We start from the raw sequence: 16,894 nt of genomic DNA, 5'->3' as shown, positions 1-16,894 counted from the left end.
GAGTTCTGCTATTTTCTTATCTTTTTCCAAAATCTTAATTTCTGATTGTGCTTTACACAGATTCAGTTCCTTCACTTTCTTTTTTAAATCACAAATTTGTTTGGCTTGAATTTTGCACTTTTCTTTAATATTTATGTATCCTTTTTCGAAAGACACTAAATCTTCTTTGTTTATTGTCTCCTCAGGAGCAATGGATGACTACAGAAAAAAAAATTTATTTCAGATTTTATCATTTATACATTTAAATTGTTGTAAAATCGAATCATAAAAAAGTTAAACGTATATGACACTCCAAGATATAAGGGACCTTATGACAAAAGTCATAAGTCATTCGGTTCCAATATTATGTTCAGTACTATCCGATTACCAACAAAAGGGATGTTTAAAGCACCGCATAACCTGATCTGACAAATTCTGTTAACTTTGGTTAAAATGTAAACAATCGATGAAATTAAACATTCTAATTAAAAATGGAATTTTTTTATAATTGAAGTATTTTTATAAAAAATTAAAGATAAATTCAGTACTTGAATTAAAAGGTAAACAGTGCATTTTATACACAGTAATATTAATAATTAATTGAATTTTTACAAATTCGTCAGGGTCGACTATGCTTTTCCGACACTCACTCTCACTTCACATCCATATATTAATGTAAAGAATTGTATAACTCACTTCATCATTTAAATTTTGAAAATTACAAGTTTTTGAAGTTTCTATTGAACTGCTTGATTCTCGAGAATTTTCAATATTTTCATCCATAGTATTCTCAAAGTCAATAGTTACTTCCAATGGATCAATTATTAAGGATTCATTGCTCTCCTACAAAGTATTTATTAATAAATTGTTAAATAATAATATATTAATTTATTTGAAGTTAGTGACCGTTAAGTATATTTTGGTGATTGGTCGACATTTTTATAATTTTTATAATTTTTATATTTTTGAAAATAATAAAAATTTAATACTTAACATGACCGAAAAGCCTTTTAAATCACCAAAATAATATATTAATATATTAAGAAAATTACCTGAATCTCTTTATTCCAAGGTATAACAAGAATATTCTCGCTTACATTGACTTCTTGATCGATTCCAATACTTTGGGCATTATAAGGGATCTATAATAATTGAGTGATTTTTTATCGCTATTGAATACGAATTTAAAAACTCTCATTAAAAACGTTACCTTTTTCTCTTCAGAAGGTGATGATACTACTGCTCGATTGATTGTAGCCCAATTTGTTTCTGTATCCATCTCTCTGTGGTCATCGTTGAAGGAGTTCTACAATAATTTAATATTTATAAAAATATTATTGACAAAATATTATTGATTATTACCAGAATTTCACTATTTGTTTTATTATCTTCTGAAATAATATCTAGGTAATATACTCTAAAAATGTTTTTTTTCAATCTAAGAAGAAGTAAGTTGCCAAAAGAATCTGTTTTCTAATTTCCCAGATATTTTTCTAACAATTCTCTAACAATAAAAAAATAAAATTCCCTTACATAAATAAATATTTTATTACAAATAATTATTTTTAATAAAAATCTAATCATATAACGTTTAAAAACACATATTAAAAAACAAAATCTTACAAGACGAATACTTTATTTTAAAAATTATTATGTAAGCAAAATACCCATGTCAGTTGTTGCGTATGTGTAGCAGACGGGGGCGTCTTTGCAGCAGGTGATGTCCTGCTTGAAGATGGTGTTGATGTTTTTTCAACAACTGCTGATGTCTTTGCAGGAGGTGACAGCGTCTTTTTAGCTAATGATGTATTATTCTCAGCAGAAAGTGGCGTTTTTGCTACATGTGCTTGCGTTTCTTCAAATGATGACGTCTTTGCAGCAGGCGTTGACACCTTCACTATTGATGGTAACGTGGTTGCAACAGGTGATTTTATGTGAGAAAAAGATGGATTTGTTTTTGACATCGGTGATGGCGTCTTTATAGTAAATGGTTGCGTCTTTAAAATAGGTGATATCATCTTTGTTTTTGCCTTCGCAGCAGGTGGTTGTGTGATTGCCACAAGCGATTGTGGTTGTGTAGAAGGTGATTTCGTATTTAAAATAGATGTTGGAGTCTTTCCGGCAGGTGTTGGTGTCTGTGCAGAAGGTGTTGACACCTTCGCAGCATTAGGTTGCAGGTTTTCACCAAGTGTTTGAGCCTGTGCAGAAGATGTTTGACCCTTTGTAGTGGGTGTTATCGCTTTTCCAAAAAATAGTGGCGCTTTTGCAATAAGTGGTGGCATCGTTGCAATAGGTGTTAAAAAATTGTCTTGTCTCAATTTATCTAATCCCAATTTTAAATAGTCTTGTATTTTCTCAGTAGTGTGAGGGCCCTGTAAATAATTTTATGGTTAATTATTTTTATGAACATAAAAACATAAAAAAATAAAATACATAACCTGCTGTTTTTTGAGTGGCATCTTCTTTTTTTTGGGAAAACGTTCTTCCTCAGTTGATGATTCATCAGTAGCAGACGGCAATATTTTTTTTGCAGGAATTGCTTTCCTTTTTCTTCCTTTATTTTGGTACTGTTCAATAACTTCACTTTCAGTTGCTGTTATGGTAAATGATATTTTTTATTTCCACAAAAAAAATTTTTATAATTTATAAGCAATATAAGAAATGAGAAAAAATAAACTTAAGAGATATTATCATAAAACACAATTTCTCATATATAAAAATAAAACCGCTCGTCCAAAAGGAATCTAACTAATTTTTTATCAAAATTTTACCGCATAAAAATAGGCTTTAAATTATCTTTTAAAATTTTGCGATACAAACTATATGAAGTCATACAGTGTGTTGTTTTAACACTATAGTTCTATATAGTGTTAAACAATTAACATAATTATACAGTTTTTATTGCATAATTTCAAAGAGGATTTCTGAAAGTCTTTATAATATAAAGAATATTATTCTTGTTTTGCAGTTAAAACTTTAATTCTTTTAAAATTTAAAAAGTCTGAGATCCTAAGATAATCAAGTAATAGTTACTGATTTTAATAATACGTTAAAATTCTTCCTGCTTTAAATATCAGTTCATAAATATTCTTGTCGTCAAAACATCTCGTCAAAACAAATCTCGACACCCTATGAGATTTGCAAAAAAACAGCTTTAACAATTTACAATGTAGGACTAAGTTCTATCGTACTTCATATATAGAAATAAAAAAGGATATTTATTTAAATTGTAAAAAACAACAAGAACTTTAATTTTTTCCTCTTTTCTTTGTTTTTATACTTTAAAAAAATTTTTTGTAACATTTCTTTTTTAAATTTAAATTATTTTTGAGTGAGCATTTTAATTACAGATACTAATTCTAAAATATTTAATAATATTATTATTATTATTGTTTTGACTATATAGAAAATGAAAATTAAATTGACTAAAGAAATAGAGAAAAAAAATTGTTTATATTTAAAATGCCACAATTAAAAATAAATGTTTCTTTAAAACGAATTAATTTTTTAAAAATAAAATTCACAATTAATTTTGTTGACATAATTAAACTTTTATATTATTCATAAATTTCATAAATTGAATGCTTTACAAGTTATATAAGTCAGTATTTATTATAATTCTTTTTCTTCCTTTGTGAGATAATAATTTATTACATTACCTTTTAATTCACATAAAAAAAATTTATTGGTCCAAAGTTATTCCATTATTTTAAAAACATTTCTTTTCTATCTTAACGTAAATTAATGTATTAATGTTTAATACATCTGCAGGGTTGCCATATTTCATTAATATTCTAAATCATAAAATTTTGTTATAATTTTTTTTAATTTTGGACTTATTTTTTATATTAGATTTTATTCAATTTCGAAAAATTTCCCAGCTAAAAAATTGTCCGACATTTCTCTGACTTCTATGACTTGTGGTACCCTTGAACTGATTTTTTATTTAATAAAATAATATAATAATAATACAGCCAATCATTTTCTGCATCGAATAGATTGATCTATGTAGTAGACACTTGGAAAATTTACACTAGTTTTAAAATCTATAACACTATGACAACCTGTCTAATCATTTAATTTGGAAAAGATAATTTTGCAACTATAGTATATATATTTACAAATTTTTCTTACCTCCTACTGCAAGCACGATTCCTTCCACCGATCTATTCTGCCAAATAAATTTATATCTTTTTTCTGCAGGTATAAAATTTCCATTTAATTTAAATGAAGGTATACTGCTCAAGGGCACAGTATTGTAACAACGATCATCATAAATAAAAACGTGTGCAAATTTCGCATTACTCAAAGGTTTTGCCATTTTCACCACTCTTTTTTACAAGTAAATAATTAACACAAACATAATCATGAAACGAAAATTACATAGTAAATTGTATAGCAAGGATATTGCGCGGCATTTGATCTTTATTCTTGAAACACTTGTTGGTGGATGCATGCCACAAATTCCTTTTGTGACCTCCAACAGTGCAGTACCTATCTACGCATTGAAATTTGACTTTTACGTATATTATATCTTAAAGTTTCTCAAATTTCTGCGAGGTTTATAATAATGCAATGTATATATATTAAATAATACCACATTTTACACAGACCTAAAACAATGTTGTACAGAACTTTCTATTATATACATTTATGCTTGATCCCAACTCAAGCGGTCTTACGGCCCTGATAACGTGACGTAGAGAAATGACGTAAAATGACGTCACAACCTATATAGACACTTGACGCTATGTGGGTTTAAATTACAGTCGTTATAAGGACCACGTGTTTTCCACTTTCAGAAAAATACAGTTTTTATTTCTTTTATAGAAGGAGTAACAGTTTATATTTGTTTGAGGTAATTTACGATAAATGATACACAGACGTAAAAAGTTGTTTAATAAATATTTTTGCGGTCTAAGAATTTTTTTTGCGGTTTTCCTTTGTGTATAGCCATACACAGTGGTAAAGGTATATATAATTAAATTTATTAATTTCAGTTATTGGCTCAAAAAAGTTCTTGTAATTCTATTATGTGCGTCTAATGTGAATAATAAGATTTTCAGAATCTACAGGCAGATTATAAATAAACATAACCTAAAATGTGGTCAATATATAATTCGCAGAAATTATAGATACATATGTTAGGCTCAAAAGCCGAAAACGGCCAATGGCCGAAAAAAACAGCCAAACCTAGTTTTGGCAGACGCACTTTTGCCAAAACTAGTTGTGGACGTTTCACAACGGCCATTGGGCGTTTTAAATTGACAAAACTAGTTTAAAAAAAATTTTAAAAATTTAAACATTTAATTTTCTGACATTACACTAGTTACGGTGCAGTTCTATAACAGTTTAGACACATTTGACATAAAAAAATTAAACATTTTTTAAAAAAGAATTCAATTTATAGCTTAATTTGATGAAATAGCTTGTCATTTAGATAATAAAAGAAAACTTATATCTTTATTAAAATCGATTAATTTTTAAACAAATTTATTATATTAGGGTGGTCATACCTGACCTTGAAATCTTTAAAACCTAGAATTAGACGTGCATTTTGTCAAGTCTTTGAAAACTGGAATTGATTTTTTTCTTAAATTTTGAATTTTACTAAATTTATTTATTGCTACCTTGTACATATTGTTTCGCGTTTTCATTAGTCCCGGTGTGTGAAATTACATTGGATAAAATTACGAGTATATAATGTGAATATCGTACTCAACATAATTGAAGCACATGAAAAAGTTAAGAATACTTCAATCACATCAGGGAAAAAAATTTTATATTACATGATTAAATTAATAATTGTTTAAATGTGCATCTATATTGGTAGTTGTATGAAGAAAAGTTCAAAATATTTTTTTAAATCTTTTTGTAATAAGAAAAGTTCAAAATACTTTTTTAAATCTTTTTGTAATATATAAATATTATTTTTTAGAGCACGCCATAATTTATGCACTCTGTATGCATTTTTTTGAAATTTGAATAAAATTACGTTTCACTTACTGTACAAGACGGTTTTTAGTTCAAAAAAATCAAGAACTGTTGTATTGTATATTGTTTGATTTAAAGAACCTTAAAAACATTAGAAATTGTTTATTTCACAGACAAAAAAAAATTCAATAGAATAAATTGTTGTAGATCATTAAGGACGAGATTTCGTATAATCTCGCAGTTTTATAATCGAATTTTTGTATTTATGGAAATAATAATGTTTCAATTAAGTAGAAAAATTTTGCGCTATTTTAGTGAAACATATCACTATTCCACTTGATTTTTTTTCATTTCATTTAATTGTAATTTGTACATTCGTACTTTATAATACAAATTGGTTATTAATCAATAGTTTCTATTTTATCCGATATGTTTAAATAAAACAATTGTTTATTATATGAAATTTAATTACTATTCTTAAAGAAATTTATATAATTCATAGATGATTGCAAAAGTAATTTTCATTTATATATTACAGGATTTATAAACTTTTTTTAACAATGGAGAATAACGAACGATTGTTGGAAAAAGAACATTCCTACTCAAGGAAAAAGAAGAAACGAAATGCAAAGAAAGTGGAAGCAACGAAGGTCAAGATGGAAATGAAATATCGTAAGTAAACAGAAAAAATTCTATACAATGTTTTAAAAAAGAGTTTATTAATATCTTATTGGCATTCACAAAAATATTTTTTTTTTATTTGGACTTATTCTGAAAACTGTAGAAAAGAATCAAAAATGGGGCGGCAGGCTTTACAGGCTGTCCCCTAATTCTCTAAAAGTCCCCTTTTTTCATTTCGATCCCCTAAAAGTATCCTATTTTGAAAATTTCCCCTAATTGTCCTCTATTTTTCACAAAGCTTTTGAAAAATCTTGATTTTTAGGTTTTTGCTTTACTTTTTAGCTGGGAATAGTAAGAACAGTTTGACTACTCTAAACTTCTTTTCCTAAATTTTTGTAAAATTTTGAATCGAATTATTTTTAAATCAGCTAGGTTTGACAAAATAGGGACTGAAAATCAATGTCGTTCTCAAGGTATTATTTTTCTAAGAATATTATAGATAAGTATTTTTTTATTTTGCTGAAAAAATGTTTTATAAAAAATAATAAGAATATTTTAATTTTCGAAGTAAGAAATATCGTTTTTTTAAATTAAAAAAATATATGTCGAAGCTGAAATTTCTTTTTCTTTCAAAATCATATGGGAAATTTGAAAAATATTCAAAAATATTTTTTTATTTTAAAAATATTTTTCTAAGAAAAATTTTATTTATCTATTAAGAAACACATTAAATATAAAAAATGTTCCTAGATATATCAGCGTAAATAACTTTTCATTCAAAGAAAGAGATAAAAAAGAACTTTGTCAATAAGATTTACAAAACAGTATTATTAGTGATCCTATAAAAAGTATTAAACGTTAATCATCAATCGTTTTTGCAAATTTTATTTTCATTCAATTAGAATCGGGCACCAGTTAAATTCCTATTTTGTCATTTTTGAAGATTTTTTATTTTTCAAATGAATTTCGAAAGTAGAATAAATATCTCCTTTAGCTGCAGAAAAGAAAAATTATAATATATGTTTTATAATTACTCAAAATTTTAATTACCTAAATTTTAGAAGGTTTTATTTAGATGATTTAAATTCTTAAAATTTTATGGAAAAGTTATTTTCATCAAAAAAAACGTATTTGAATTTATTTGAAAGAAAATATTTTCAAAGTGAAATTAATTTTCTGTTCAAATTTTGTCAATAAGCTTGCTTAATGTAAAATAAAATTGACTTTAAAACTAATTTTTAATTTTTGTTTAATAACTTTAATTATGCTTGATATTTTTAAGTTAATATATATAATGGAATAACTTTTCTTGTAATAATACTACTTGTTTGGTATATATAAACTACACACGTGATTGTGAATTTATAGAATTAATCACAATTAAAAAAACAATAAATTAACATTCTCACTAAATACTTTTGACTGGATTTAAATGTTTAATATATATAATATGATTGATTGCCCTACATGAAAATGAAACGATTTATTTACATAGAGTACTTACTGTAGTAAAAATTAATAAAAGTGTCATAATTTATTAATACCTCTAAAAATTAAAATTTTATTTCGTTTCCTTTAAAAAATTTTAAACATCACTGAAAAAAGTATATTCTAAATTTAAGAAAATATTCTTATATGCGCCAAGAATATTCCCCACTTAAATTAATTGGGAAATATTCTTACCTTAAGAATAATATTCTTGACACATATATAACAATATTTTCTTAAATTTAGAATATACTTTTTTCAGTGGTAGCTTTTCTAATGTTTTCTATTTATAACATATTTCAAATATTATATATAAAGAAACATTTTATTGTAAGAGTAAAAATTTAAAAATTTTTAATATATGTGACACTTCATGATGAAAGGGGCTCAAAATCTATTGATTGGAGAATCACATATATTAATTTCATATTTCTTGAAAATCATCGAGCTACCTGCTCTAGATGATTTTCGTTGACCTTAATCATGTATTCACATTTATAGGGGAGGTGGAAAAAAATCTCAATCTTGAGAGAAATGCCAGTAGTCAACTTCAGGAAAGAGAATTAAATAATGACTATGTTCAAGGATTAGCAATGCCTACCACACACGAAATGTATCAAATTGTGCAAGAAGACATATTAATAAATGAGAATATAGACTGCGACAATGACATGGTGCAAAAAATGTACGCAATAATGCTAGAGGGAAAAGACAAAGAAAAAGATGCAGGTGATACGGATGGTAAAGAAGATGAAGGTGAAGAGGACTCCAACGTCGATTTCGAAGATAGTGCCAGCGAAGATTCCGCAGATGAATTTGATGAAGATCTTCCAAGTTATGAAAATTCAAGATGGGATAACGTTTTAATGTTCCCACAGTCTAACTTAGTTGTAAATGAGGTATTGGAAATGTTGTATGGATATTTCATCCAGTTCAGTTTAGGGGAAAAGGCTCGGTTAAAGTTAATAGAAGTAATAAAAATTTTAGCAGGTCCCACTTTCAAAAATCTGAATGTCTCAAATTATATTATAAATAAAAACATCGATCCTCCGGAGGATAAAATAATTTACCATTATTACTGTAACAATTGTGAAAAAGAGATTCTATTTTCGTCGGTAAAATCCGGAATTAAGAAACATAAAAGAACATGTACTAAATGTGAAACTAGCGCTGAAATTGGTCTTACTAATCCAAGCTACTTTTTGTCATTAAATTTTGAGTATCAATTGCAACTGCTTATGCAGAATAAAGATGTATCGAAATATTTATGGCAAAAAGTAACTAGTAATATTGAAGATAGAGGGAATACATCGAATATAACAGACATTCAGAGTTCAGGATTGTATAGACGCACTGCGGAAAAGTTTCCTACAACAATTACTTACAATTTAAGTACAGACGGTGCGCCTTTGAGTAGTAGCAAAGTTTCCCCTCGTAGTTTTTGGCCTCTAACTGTAATTATTAATGACCTACCTCCAGAAATTCGATTTAAATACGTAATACTTGTGGGAATAATGGTGGTATCAAAAGAACCGAGACCAGACCTAATGAACTTGTTTATCGATCAATTTAAAGAGCAAGCTCGTGTATTACACGAGAAGGGTATGAAATTCAAGTTCAAAATAGATGATATTGAGAGAACAATAACTTTTACATTATTGTGCATCATTGCTGACTCGGTAGCTCGCGCAGTTCTTCAGTGCAGAATGCAATTTAATTCATACTGCAGTTGTAGCTACTGTTACATCATAGGCTTATTTTGTAAAAGCGTCAAGTTTCCTTTTGTTGGGAGTTGTTGTGCATTAAGAACGCATGATTCGCACATGAATGATGTGAAACTGGCGGAAAAAGAAGGCAAAGTTGTCAATGGCGTAAAAGGGAGATCGTCGTTTTGTAACTTCCCGAACGTTGACATGGTTTTAAGTTTTTCCTTGGACTTTATGCATAATGGTGTGTTAGGAATTACCGAACAAATGTGGGATTTGATGCGATCAAAATTAACTAAAGCCCAACGAGCTGACGTGGATTCACTGTTAACAAAAATTCAGCCACCTCATGAGGTGCATAGAATTCCTGGGAAATTGTGTAAAACAAGTTTATGGAAAGCTACACATTGGAAAGCTTATATGCTCTATTATAGCATTCCTGTTCTGCGCGAAGTGTTGCCAACTACTTTGTTGCCTATTTTGGAGCATTAGGCTTTGTTTGTGAACTCCATGTATACTTTGTCAAAAACAATGATTATTCCTGAGGAAATACGAAAATGCAGAGAGGACATGATGATGTTTACAGCATACGTGGAGATAATATACGGTTTGTCTGCAATGACTTTCAATGTCCATCTAGGATCGCATGCAGCACTAAATACTTCGGAATCTGGACCTTTGTGGGCCACTTCAGCCTTTCCATATGAAAGTAACATATTTATCCTAAAAAGAGCAGTCAGAGGTCCAAAGGGTGCTGAGCAGCAGATGGCTAAGAAGTCATTGCACAGAACGTTATATAGACTTACGAGACCAAGAAACCACATGCAAGAAGCCGTACGTGACTTTTGTGACAGTTGTATGACTGAAAAACGCTTTACAGCGAAAGCAATTTCTAGTAATAATGTTAATTTCTTCGCATCTTACGCATCGGAAGACAGTCAAAATGATTTTAGAACATTTTTACGATGTACGTTCAATGGTAAAATTTTGACATCTGTGAAATATTCTCAAAATAAATCGTTTAATGATTCTGTTGTCAAACTTCGAAACGGCGATGTAGTTCAAATAATTGATATTTGTTTACACAACGATGGTTCATGTTCTTTAAATGTCAATAAATTGAACATTGAATTGTTGAAAATCGGCAATGTAACAATGAAACACATTTTCAGTGTCCTTTCGTCTCCTCTGCAACCATATAACGTTCCTATTGTAAATGTAGAATCGAAAATTGTAGTGATAGATTTCGGAACGAGGCAGTATGTTTGTTACATACCAAACGCTTTGGAAGCTCAGTAGTGAAAATTTATCCCTTAAATTCAAAAAACTACTCAATGGTTTTTTGTAAAAAATGAATATATTTTTATTCCTTGTTAATTTCTCGTTTTGCGAACTATTTATCTTGCACGCAAGTATTTCGACAAGTGTATTTTTATTGTACCACTATACAAGCGTATTATAATCAAATTATTATAAACACGTTTCGACGAATCGTCCTGAATCTTTCGCAGGCTTAATTAATTAAAAATGATTTATAATCTGACAAGGATTTTTCGAAAATATCCACTTCATTTTTTTGAGACCTTTCAGAAATTGTAAAAACATTTTTTATGCGCTATGAAAATTTTTCCAATTACAAAACGTATAATTTACATTAGAACAAATTTGTCGACCTAGACTAAACATTTTATTTAAATTAATAGAAGAAAAAATTTATTTTTAATTTTATAAAAAAAATGGTTTTTTCTTGTATAAAAACAGAACAATTAATTTATGTAAATAATGAATTTTATCTAAATTTAAAAAACAAAGTGTTACATTTTTATTTTAAAAAAAGTTTGAATTTTACAAATTTTTACTGATTTTTTTATTTGAAATTTTTTTAATTATACTTTCTCAATGAATTATACTTCATCAAGTGACTGATTGAAAGCTGTTGAATTAATCAAATTTTTAAAATTTACATTTTTACATTTACAAAAAATTTATGCAATTTTTTTACCGAAAATCTATTTTCAAATTTCTTAAAGAAAGGATATGAGTATAGGAAAGAAACAGAATAAAAAAAGCTATTTTTTATTGTAAAATATAAAATTATTGTATTTAGTGTTATATAATACACTATAATCATGTTATATATTACAAAAAAAATGTAATGAAATTTAACGAAGCAGTATTTTCAAAATATTTATATTGTATTATTATGATTAATATTATTGTAAGTGTTAATTGTTCTTGTTTCGATGATATGTAAGCGAAAATAATGTTGTTATTAATTAATTTAAAAAACGAAACAGTATGAGTGCTATAAGCCAAACATAATATGTGTATTTCAGAAAAAAGTATACGCTGCTGGTGATAATTGTGGCACAGTCCATATTTTGCTGAATGAAAAATATTTTTCAACATGAAACTTGAGATATTTGTAAAAAAATGTATGTTTTTTTTAATCTATATTAATAAAATCAGACTTTTGTCTGTACATTGCTCCAAATTAATTTTTTCTTGCATAGTTTATCATTTTAAGTAGTAAAGATAACAAATATGCCATAAATAAAAAATCTGTCTGTCTGTCGTCAATATTTTGTACCGGCACAACTTTAAAACGGCTCAACCGATTGAGGTGAAACTTGGCAGTGTATTCAGTCTTAACGTAACTTAAAATCTTAGCCATATTTGATTAAAAAATATTAACATGAACGAAAGTTATGACATTTTTTCAAAAAATTTAAAAAAATCAAAAAAATGCAAATTTTTTTATTTTTTGTCAGATTGATTTGAAACTATTTGTACCTAATTTTTTCACATAAATACAATCAATTTTTTTATTAAATTAAGTAAATAGTCTGAATTTAAAAGTCTAAATCAAATTTTTGAATTTCCAATTTTTTTAATAACATTGTAATATAAGAATTCGTTATGTTCAACTTTTTATAAGTAAAACAATAATGTTTTTAGTCTGTTGGGTATTAAACGCAATCTTAGCTGCACACCAATGAAAAATATTAATTTAAACAAAAATATGATACTTTCAAAAAATTTAAAAAATTTAACATTTTTAATTTTTTGATAATTCTTTACTAAACGTTCTTTATTTAAAATTTTGTGACCAATTAAGTATGCTTTTAACAAGAAATTTTAAGAATTTTAATTTAAGAATTTTATCAGAATTTTAAAATTAATAATTGCATATCTGAATATGAAATCAGATATTGTAAAAATAAAAAATCGAAAATTACTTTTTTACTCTTTGAAATTAACAATTATTATATTTAAATTATTATTATTATTATTGAATATTATTATTATTATTATTATTATTATAGATACAAATTATTTTTAAATATAATAAAACTAAATAAACTAAATAAACTTAAATATAATATAATAAATATAATAAAATTAAATTATTTTCATTTTATTTAAAAGATATTTTTCTATTAAAAATTTATTCTTCAAATAATTTTTAAAGTTTTTTAAAATTTTAATTTAAATTGTATTGATTAAAATAATTTTTATTTTCAATACTATAAAATTAAGTACAATTTTAAATTATTTTAATTTTATTAAAAGCAGTGAAAAAATTAAATTGAATTGAATAAATAATAATTAAAAATTTATAAAAAGATATTTTAATACAGGAGAACACGTATAGTTGGATGTAATTATAAATTTCAAAATTTATTAAATCTAAATATTATAACCGTCGAAGACGGGTGCGACAGCTAGTATAATATAATATAAATATATTATTATTAAATTCAATTATTTTACTTACCAGTTTTTATTTATACTTATTTTTTTGTAAAAAGAATAATACTAGACAAATTAACAAAGAATATAATTCTATTAATAAATAATAATTTTACAAAATATAATTACTTACCACTATTCAATGTATTTAACCTAATTTAATTTAATTCACTTCACTGATTCATTAATCCACTAATTAAATTAAATTAAATCAATTAAAATTTATTTTTAAATACTCAATTGAAATTTCTATTTATTTTTTAAAAAAACAAGAAATCTACAATTTTTTATTATCAATTGAAATGTATCACGAGTCGATAAAGAAACGTTTCTCTTTATCATACTCCTCACTTTTACCGACAAAATTCATATTACATCAGTGCACTGTCAACTCAAAAATAACATTTTACAAAACTCGTTATTTATTCTTATTTCAGGTATTTTTATATATTACTTCTTGCTTTTTAACAATAATTATTCATGATTTATCATTTTCTCAACACTCGGACCGATTTCTTCTTTTATTAGACGCGAAATACAATGTTGGTGATTGGGCATAATGCATTGGATGATTGAGCAAACAGTCCAATTGTCCGAATGTCGTTTAGACAATTGGGCAGACGGCTTGCTCAATCAGCCAAATCGCTTGCTCAATAAATCTTTTTTTACTGGGTTATCAACTAAAAATAGAATCAACAGTTATTGAGACATCATCATGGTTTCAAATAGGTCCAGCACCTGAATCCTAATCCTATCATCGAAAAAGCATATCTACATTCTGAATATTTCACCAACATTTGCAAATTTTTTAGAATTCGAATTCTTGTAGACGTTGTACAAGTGACGCATTGTTGTCCAGATACAGCGCCCTACAAGAATGTAAAACGTATTTTGAATTTGTAATTGTTGAAGAAGCTCTGCCATTAGCATTTGAATAACTAGAGAAATTCTTCCTCGATCATTACCTTTTAACTCCATCAACCTACACCAACACAAGTTTAAGTCAAAGGAATTGGATATAATATAAACAACAACTTGAACCCTCAAACTGTTCTATTTAAGCATCCGGCTGTTAAAAATCACTAGGTATTAATATTTAACTATCCCTTTTTCAATAAGTCGAATCATTATATGTATTCAAACAATCGTTTCTTAAAGAAAATTTGAAAACAAATTCCTTAAATAATGAATTGAAATTTTTAGGTTTTCAACTAAAAATAGAATCAACAGTTATTGAAACATCATCATGGTTTCAAATTGGTCCAGCACCTGAATCCTAATTCTATCATCGAAAAAGCATATCTACATTCTGAATATTTCACCAACATTTGCAAATTTTTTAGGATTCGAATTTTTGTAGACGTTGTACAAGTGACGCATTGTTGTCCAGATACTGCGCGCTACAAGAATGTAAACGGTATCTTGAATTTGTAATTGTTGAAGAAGATCTGCCATTAGCATTTGAATAACTAGAGAAATTCTTCCTCGATCATTACCTGTTAACTCCATCAACTTACACCAACACAAGTTTAAGTCAAAGGATTTGGATATGATATAAACTACAACTTGAACCCTCAAGCTATTCTATTTAAGCATCCGGCTGTTAAAAATCACTAGGTATTAATATTTAACTATCCCTTTTTCAATAAGTCGAATCATTATATGTATTAAAATAAACATTTCATAAAGAAAATTTAAAAACAAATTCCTTAAATAATGAATTGAAATTTTTAGGTTATCAACTAAAAATGGAATCAACAGTTATTGAGACATCATCATGGTTTCAAATAGGTCCAGCACCTGAATCCTAATCCTATCATCGAAAAAGCATATCTACATTCTGAATATTTCACCAACATTTGCAAATTTTTTAGGATTCGAATTCTTGTAGACGTTGTACAAGTGACGCATTGTTGTCCAGATACTGCGCGCTACAAGAATGTAAACGGTATCTTGAATTTGTAATTGTTGAAGAAGATCTGCCATTAGCATTTGAATAACTAGAGAAATTCTTCCTCGATCATTACCTGTTAACTCCATCAACTTACACCAACACAAGTTTAAGTCAAAGGATTTGGATATGATATAAACTACAACTTGAACCCTCAAGCTGTTCTATTTAAGCATCCGGCTGTTAAAAATCTCTAGGTATTAATATTTAACTATCCCTTTTTCAATAAGTCGAATCATTATATGTATTAAAACAAACGTTTCTTAATGAAAATTTGAAAACAAATTCCTTAAATAATGAAATGAAATTTTTAGGTTATCAACTAAAAATAGAATCAACAGTTATTGAGACATCATCATGGTTTCAAATTGGTCCAGCCCCTGAATCCTAATCCTATCATCGAAAAAGCATATCTACATTCTGAATATTTCACCAACATTTGCAAATTTTTTAGGATTCGAATTCTTGTAGACGTTGTACAAGTGACGCATTGTTGTCCAGATACTGCGCGCTACAAGAATGTAAAACGTATTTTGAATTTGTAAATGTTGAAGATGATTTGTCAACTGCTTTTTCAAAATTAGACGAAATCCTGTATATAATTATCATCCTTTTATTCTATCCATCTCTTCTAATCCAAGTCATTTAGAAAGAAATAATAACTGAAAGTCGTACGACAAAACTACCCTGTTTCAATTGTTAGGGTTTATAAATCTCTATGTAATTATACTTAATTTATATTCCTATCGCTCCTTTTTATTTTGAAATTTTGAAAAATAACTTAAAATTATTTTCAGACTCTCAACGGAACTGGAAAGAATTCAATATTGATTCAACATCGAATACTAGATTACAAATAAGTTCCTTCTTTTGAATCCTTTTTCTGGCCAAAGCGTTACAATTTTTTACTCTTAAATCAATTTTGTGTTACAGAATTCTGTGTAATAGTAATATTAATTCTAATTCTCTTTTTTCTGTAGTACAGAGAAAAGATAGTTGACTAGTTGCAGTTTATTTAAAATTTCAAAAAGTTGCTTTTCCTCCTTACATTTTAAATAAAATTTAAATTCTTGTACAGATTGTAAGCTGAATACATAATTAGCTGGTTATTGTTTGATACAAGAATGCAAAACCAAATCTAAAATATCTCGATGTTGTCAAGTTCTTTAAGCTGCTCGCACAAGAAAATTTGTTGCAGTATGTTGGATGCGTTTGAAATTAGATAGAGAAGGACAGAACGATATTGTCTTTTTTATCTCATGTGAAACGTATTCCTGCAAGCTGTAACGTATTTTCTTGTGTGAATGGCTTTACATGGTATGGTAGTAATCACACTCAAAATGCCATCCATACATCAATTTTTTAATGTGTAGTTACTATAAAATTTGTAGATGTCTAACTTTTTGGAAATAGATACTTTCCAAAAGTAACATTCAAAGTTTTCAAAAATAAAAATAAAAAC

The 16,894-nt window shown here is 27.0% G+C and overlaps 1 protein-coding gene and 1 long non-coding RNA gene across 8 annotated transcripts in view; both read left to right on the top strand.

The window, feature by feature from the left end:
• The window catches only part of LOC127291318 (protein PFC0760c), a 288,501-nt gene that overhangs the window by 113,109 nt on the left and 158,498 nt on the right, over positions 1 to 16,894 (top strand). For 2 of the 7 annotated variants that reach the window (XM_051320385.1, XM_051320383.1), the window contains 2 exons: positions 6,452 to 6,585; positions 8,524 to 10,222. The exons of 4 other annotated variants lie outside the window; for them this stretch is intronic. In XM_051320385.1, the coding sequence (XP_051176342.1) occupies positions 6,474 to 6,585; positions 8,524 to 10,220 (1,809 nt within the window). In that variant the 5' untranslated portion in view covers positions 6,452 to 6,473 and the 3' untranslated portion in view covers positions 10,221 to 10,222. Of the gene's footprint in view, positions 1 to 6,451; positions 6,586 to 8,523; positions 10,223 to 16,894 lie in introns of those variants that run through there. One more of the 7 variants, XM_051320384.1, reaches the window with a different exon arrangement.
• On the top strand, positions 14,315 to 16,756 carry LOC127291320 (uncharacterized). Its single transcript, XR_007844585.1, has 5 exons — positions 14,315 to 14,567; positions 14,685 to 15,098; positions 15,216 to 15,629; positions 15,747 to 16,152; positions 16,230 to 16,756. It is a non-coding gene; the product is annotated as an uncharacterized LOC127291320 (long non-coding RNA).

The sequence above is a fragment of the Leptopilina boulardi genome, unplaced genomic scaffold (genome assembly GCF_019393585.1).
Source record: "Leptopilina boulardi isolate dan_hultmark-lab unplaced genomic scaffold, ZJU_Lbou_2.1 LbouV2_131, whole genome shotgun sequence".
NCBI lineage: Eukaryota > Metazoa > Arthropoda > Insecta > Hymenoptera > Figitidae > Leptopilina > Leptopilina boulardi.
The sequence above is the reverse complement of the archived record's forward strand: the minus strand, read 5'-3'. Positions and strand labels throughout refer to the sequence as shown.